Genomic DNA, 6929 nt, shown 5'->3' with positions numbered 1-6929 from the left:
CCAACTTCCACAGAAATCCTCAAAATCAGACTTATGGGTAATTAAGGAACTGTGTGGCTGTGTGATGTCAGAGGGTGAATTTAACTAATATTTGTATTTTTAAGTATGCCTTTAGGAGTAAATTAGTTACAACAATCTGTTGTTTGCTTGATTGTTTTACAGTGGTTTTCCCCTCCCAGCTTTTCTCAGTGCAAACTTTTCCATTTGTTCAACCTTAATTAAAAGAGATGTGAATAACCCTTTTCCTCTCCCTCAATTTTAGCGCAGAACATCACAGTGGTTTCAAAGAAATGGACCTATGAATATTAACCACTACGCAAATAAGAAGAGCGCTGCGGAGAGCATGTTGGACATTGCCCTGCTGATGGCCAATGCATCCCAGCTGAAAGCCGTGATGGAGCAAGGACCCTCTTTTTCCTTCTACGTCCCACTTATCGTCCTTATCAGCGTGTCGCTCACACTGCAAGTTATAGTGGGAGTGCTCCTGATATTTCTCGGTATGTAGGGACAACACGAACCATTGACATGCATTTTTCTTACAGGATGCAATCTGTAAGATGGTATATAGACTCCCCATTTACTTCTAAAAAGCTGATATATTTGGAAGTCTTTATCTCAGAATTGGTTAAAGTTTTCTCTTAAGACCATAGAAATATTGCAGTAAAAGGAGTGAGGGCAGCTTTATTTGGTCTCTTCAGTTTTGATCAACTTCCTCATATTCATTTGCCTGGAGTATGAATATTTTTTCAGAAGGCCTGAGGAGGAAGGAAAATGATGAAATACAGTAAAAGAAACATTAGTAGGCCAGATAGGATCATGCAGCCTGCCCGGTTTCATAATACTGTTTCTTGCAAGAGCTGTTACTTAATCTTATGACTGAAATGCATTTGTTCCATATCAGTCATATCGTAAGTAATATTGTAAGAATATATTGTGAACGTAGAACTATGAAACAGAAGTGAAAGCTGAAATGCCCATTTCATGTTGTCTTCAGTTTGTTTGTGTTTTTGCCATCAAATCAAAGTTTTGATAGCAAAGGCTTGACAATAATGAAAAAAAAACCAACCCCTGGTTTTAAATTTAGGAAATTATTCAAAGCATCCTAAATCTCTAGGTGAGGAATGGTAGAAATGTACTTGTTAATTTTCAAACCTGTGTTAAACTGAAATTGAAGTTAAAAAGAAAAATAGTCTACTTGGAGCAAGATTTCACCATGAGAGCATACCTCATCTATTATCTGTATACTATGACTTCAGTCTAAAATTTTTAGATTACGTATAATATGAAAACACAGTCTGAGCAGCATCCTGGGGTGGCAAACAGATTCTCTTGAATTCTGCTTATCATTAGGGAAACACTTTCTACTTTCTATGAAATGTGATGCAATAGCTTTAACAAATACTAGAAATCTTTTCAAGAGAATGGGTTCAAAGAGGAGTTGTGTTAGGGCGTGCTTTGGATACATTTAGTGAGACAGCTGTGGAATCAGTTCCCTGCCCCCTGTCTTCCCTGCCTTGCCCCTTTCTGTCTTATTTGTTGAATTACGGACCTTCACATTCCCAGTTCATGTAGCGTCTTTGCTGCTCTCAAAAATAGAGGTTCCACTCTTCAGTATTAATAGGTACAGTGCTGTGAGGCACAAGAACCAGTATTTATCACTAAAAATTAGGTATTTTAAGTTAGTTTTTCTAGATTGGTAGCAGTCTGCCTTATTGTGTAAGGCAGAGTGTTGATCTAAGTAGCTATAGAACCAGGCTGATTTCTAAAACAATGTCATCACTAAGTGAGCATGAATTACCCTAAAAAAGCCCAACTAAAACTCTACAGAGACTGGAGAGACAGCACTCTTCTGGAAAATTGAGTTTTCTGTTTTTACATTAACCAAGTCTTCAGTATTTCTCTTTGCTTTCTTAACCTCCTGTGATATTTCCCCCCATGCTTTTGCAAGGCAAAATGCAAAAGAACTCAGTGACACTTTGTAAAGTTGCTGAAATCCTGCAGCATTCTTTAGCAGCACCCAAAACCCTAGACCACAACTTTGGAGAGACAGATACCTGTGGAAAGAAGAGGAAATGTTTAGGTTTCAGCATCAGTTGAATCCCGTTAGTCACTGAAATAAATGGTGCCTTCACCGGTAGGAAACAGCTATAGATCACTTCTTTTGCTAGTGATACGTGATCATTTATTCTCAAAACCTTTTTCAAACCTTTCCCTTTAAATTAATGGGTCCTATATGAGAGATCTTAAGTCTAAATGAAAAGCCTTGAAGGTGATAGCCAGAGTTCACACATGGCATTTACTAAGTTATAGGTGCCACCTTTGGCATCTCTGTTAGTCTTTCAATGTTCCATTCTTAGCACAACTGGAAGAATGACTTCTTGTTCAAGGAGGAAGTTCCTAGGAAGCCAGGATACACAAGGCTTGTAATACTGATATGCTGCTGATGTAGCTTTTCTTTCTTACAAAAGAGACGGAATGCAGCTGTCTCTGCATTTGGTGGAGCTGATACGAGAGCAAAATCCAGATCAGATCAGAGGAGATCCAAAAAGGGACTGGAAAAAGCAACTGATGATACTGGCGAATGTCAGAAGAGTGTCATGGAAAAGTCAGCAAAGCACTTAATGTTTCTTGGTTGAAGGCATCTCCCTGGTTGTTTATTCAGTTAAGCAGGCTTTGAGGCTGTAAACAAGTTCCCTGTTTTTTTGTTGGGCAGTAATTTCTCAGTATGTGCTGAGATGTTGCTTTTTAATGCTTGTTTCTGCCAGACATTGCCAAAGTGGCTTCCATCTCTCTAATCTTTGTCTTTGGCATGCTGAGAGTAGAGAGCATCCAGCAGCCCCAGCTCCAAAGTTGGTATGAGGTAAAGTTCACAGAGCACTTAGCAGGAGTTCAGCCTGCATCCCATAGTCAGCTGTGGCTGTAGGTTTGGTGTCCTGAGGGTGACAAAGCTGACAGCAGTGTGCTTTGGGGTGATGCTGTCCAGCTGAGCTCAGAAGTACTGAAGATAGGAAATAGGATGTGAAGGCACAAAGATGCAAACTGTAACTAAAATAGGGGCTGGGCTATGCATAGGTTCATTAGCAGCTTTGACATTTCTAAAAGAGATCTTTTTACATTTATTTTTCCTATATCCGTAACATTACAAGCTCTCACAAGTCCAAACAAAAGTCTGTGCAACCATCCAGTTTTTTATCTTGAGACAGAGGTTTATCCCAGTAGCTACCAGTTCTCACAGTTCTCTATTAGGGATTAAAAGGTTTTCCACCTTTGAAAGAGCCTTTCACAAAAACATTCTGAAAAATGTTCAGCAAACTTGTCCTTGAAAGTGATTTGGTAATCTTAACTTTTTGGAAGACAAGCAAAGAATATCTTGAAATAGTTTAAGTGGCCTAAAATCATAGTAATCTAATCCCACTATAATGAAATACTTAAAGAATGTCTGTTCTTAAGAACATTTTCACAAACACCCTCATCTTAAGTACTATAATCACAAAGATAGGATTACTGCAATTCTACTTCAAAATTTAGAGCACTGCCTAAACTGAGAAGCAATGCGTGTCTTCTCTGACCCTTGCTTGGACAAAGAACAGCTCTGAAAGTGTTGATTCTGCTTTGAGCATGATTTCGTTAAGCCAACCATCTGAAATGCTTTTCTTCCATACTTCAGGATTAGTTATTCCATTTCATTTATTCCACTTTGTTCACATGGCAGTGCTAGAGTCCTTCCAGGTGCTGTTGGAGCACAAAGCATCCACATAGCTTCAGATGCTTTACAGACATTCATTTTCAGGGTTAAGTACTGCTAAGCTTAAATTATTTCATGCCTACACAGGTGTGCAGTAGCTTAAGCTTCTCACATAGTTCCCCCTCGCTGTTCTTGTAAGAATCACAAAATCACAGCATGGTTTGGGTTGGAAGGGACCTTGAAGCTCCCCCAGTCCAACCCCTGCCATGGGCAGGGACACCTCCACCAGCCCAGGCTGCTCACAGCCCCATCCAACCTGGCTTGAGTTTCAGAGCTTCAGTGCTTTGACTGGCCTGTGATATCTGACCATACTGCTTTAGCAAATGGATTGAACAGGTGCCCAGAATTCCTTGAAACCAAAAAGTGTTAGACTTCCTAATTAGGGACACCAAGTGAACCTGGCTTTAGCATCACGAGTGTGTTTGCCACCATTTCTATTTAATGCTTCAACAAGCAAGCAAGTCTTGGTTCTGTGTTTAGATGCTGCAGTGTTGACAGGGTCATTATATTAAAAAGCAAATAATAAAGTTTATCTCATGTAGAATCATAAGCTACACATCTGTGTATGTGCCTCTCAGAAGGAGCTCAAAGTTTTATCTTGCTGTAAAAACTAGTCAGGTATAAGCTTTGTGTTACATCCTGAACATGCACATACAGCTCCAGTCATCTCAGCATTTAAGAACTATGAGTCTTAGTAGACAAAAGCTGTTCTCAAAACATGCTCCAGAATTCATGGACACTCACTGCACCAGCACCAAAGAAATTTAGCAGAGGGTCTGAGTTGCAGAGCCCTTACCGCAGAACAGAGATAGAGGAAAATCTTGGTTTCCTGCATGATGCCAGGCAAGTACCCCAAGACTTCTTTCTGTCCTGTACAAGCATGGGCTTTACTCTATCATCAAGTCTGTTATCAGTCCAATGTAACTCATTAATATGTTTTCACAAGGCCTGAAATCAAAGCCTAAACTAAATTAATGCTATCTCCCTTGTGTGTTCCTCCCTCCCTGCCATTAGCAGTTCAACCAAAGAACAACTGTGAGAAACAAAAGAAAATGTTTACACAGCTGACGCTCTCTGTAAAAAGGACTGCAGCTACATTTCTTTCAAATGTTCCTCTGTTTAACAGATATAACGCCTTGGGTTTCTAAAAACAGAATCAGTGTAAAAGCAGGGAGTGCAGCTGGCAAAAGGCACCAGTACAGAGAAAATCCTGCACTAGTAAGGAGATTGGGCTGTCTGTAAAGAACCTGTAGCATTTTAACTGTAGGGCATTTAACTTCATTCCATCCTGTGAGGGCTTCAAGCTTCATGTATTCGAGACTGAGATAATTTTTAAATGCTTAAAGTCTGCAACATTTTCAGAGATGAAGAACTCAGAAGATTTCTAGTAATGTATGTGTATCTATTACTTCCCATATGCATCCACAGAGATTAGATGCTAATTACTGGAAGCTAATAGACTCCTGTGGTTAAAGATGTTCCCCTTAGCAATTTTACTGACACTGCAGAATCTTACTTCCCTTTTAAGTATGACTGAGGCAAATAACTCAGCATAAGAGAAATCCTTGAACTACATGAGTTGTGAAGACTTTTATTCTGGATTTTGAAATGCACATGTGATTAAAACTTTTTTTTTCCTTTTCTGTTTGAAGTAAAATACGACCTTAACAACCCTGCTAAACATGGAAAGCTGGATTTCCTCAACAACCTTGCAACTGGACTAGTATTCATTATAGTAGTTGTGAATATTTTTATCACCGCCTTTGGAGTGCAGAAGCCAGTTGCTGAGTCAGCATCAAGACAGTAAGTACAAGGTGAGTGTCTAAGGTAGCAGGGAGTAGCATACAAGAATGCAGTGCACACTGGGGCATACCTTTAAAAATGGCCATGAGCTTATCTATACCGTTCTAGCCTTCGCAAATAAATGAGTTTACTCTGGACTACTGCAAAAGCGGAAGCTACTGGGAACTGCAAAGTGATTACAGTGTATTTGTAAATGTAGAGTTCAAAAGTTGATGGCAGGATCTTACTTTGTCAGGAGTCCCTTGCATGTGTCACAAAGGGGAAGTGTAATGATTGTCCATCTGCCTTAGCCACTCCTTTTCCTCACTGCTGACTAAGCCAACAAGGGAAATTTGGGGTTTTTTTCCTCCAAATGCCTCTTCTTTTATTAAGAAGGGCTTGCAATAAACTGCATCCAGTCTGCTATGAACACTGGAGACTTAGACTTTATCCAGATAACTAGAGCTATCCAGTCCAACATACAGTACTGCACGTCACTGGAGCCCTTCAGTTCCTGTCCAGATTGAGTGGCTTTTCTGACCTCCCAGGCTGCAGGGCTTCTGCTTTGTGGAAGACTCAGCCTGCAAAGATGTGCATTATCACTTTACTTGATGCATGCGGTCATTTAGGACAATATTGCTTTCTCTACCTGCATTTTAAAGTTTCTTTCTTACTTTCACAGAAGGATAAATATAGGAACTGTGAGAGTCAGAATGAGTTTCTTCCTAGCACCATAGCTATGATGAACAATTTGAAAGGAGATAAACCTAAATTGTAGGCTTGTAGCTCAAGAAGCCCTATGGTCCAACATCTGCCTTTAAAATAGCACTGCTAAATCTGTGTGTCCCAACATTGCTATGGCTCTTTATCTTCCAAATCTCGAATCTCATTCAGAAAACCTGCTGAAGAAGGAATTACTCTGCTTTCCTGCCAAGCCACGGTACGCTGGCTACTGCACAAGCAGCCCATACATGTAACATTATCACTTTGAGTTAACTTCTAGATGAAGCCCTTTCTCTGTGAAAAAGAAGATACACGGCATTTAAACCACTAATCTGAAGATGAATAGCACAGCAAAAATCTGTACAAGAATAGAAAGCAGACAATCTATCAGGACTCTAAACAGTATGGGGGGAAATCAGTGCAATAAATTACTAGGAAGATGAAGAATGAAATTCATTTATTTCAGGGTGCAGGTGGAATTGTCTGCTTTAACTAGAACCTGTGAAATTCTGACAGTGAAACAAGACAGTTTCACTGTATTTTCTAGCCATAGTCTCAACAAATAAACTAATAAATATTTAATTTTAACAGCAAAGAGCACATAGATTATCTGAGATTTTATCAGAATTATAGATAGCACGTCCATCTCAGCAGTAAAACAGTACTGAAACAGTAACCA

At 39.6% G+C, this 6929-nt stretch overlaps 1 protein-coding gene across 1 annotated transcript; it reads left to right on the top strand.

The window, feature by feature from the left end:
- Positions 1-270: 270 nt before the first annotated feature.
- Positions 271-5552, top strand: NINJ1 (ninjurin 1). Its single transcript, XM_010180268.1, has 2 exons — positions 271-497; positions 5398-5552. The coding sequence occupies exons 1-2, from the start codon at positions 299-301 to the stop codon at positions 5550-5552; spliced, it is 354 nt and encodes a 117-aa protein (XP_010178570.1). The 5' UTR covers positions 271-298.
- The last annotated feature ends 1377 nt before the right edge of the window (positions 5553-6929 follow it).

This window comes from Mesitornis unicolor, unplaced genomic scaffold, assembly GCF_000695765.1.
Source record: "Mesitornis unicolor isolate BGI_N332 unplaced genomic scaffold, ASM69576v1 scaffold7600, whole genome shotgun sequence".
Taxonomy (NCBI): Eukaryota; Metazoa; Chordata; class Aves; order Mesitornithiformes; family Mesitornithidae; genus Mesitornis; species Mesitornis unicolor.
The sequence above is the reverse complement of the archived record's forward strand: the minus strand, read 5'-3'. Positions and strand labels throughout refer to the sequence as shown.

Excerpts from the sequence above, each read along its gene's own strand:
- NINJ1 (XM_010180268.1), top strand. The coding sequence starts at position 299 with ATGAATATTAACCACTACGCAAATAAGAAGAGCGCTGCGGAGAGCATG. Across the intron at positions 498-5,397 it reads AGTGCTCCTGATATTTCTCG|TAAAATACGACCTTAACAAC; the intron begins GTATGTAGGGAC and ends TTCTGTTTGAAG.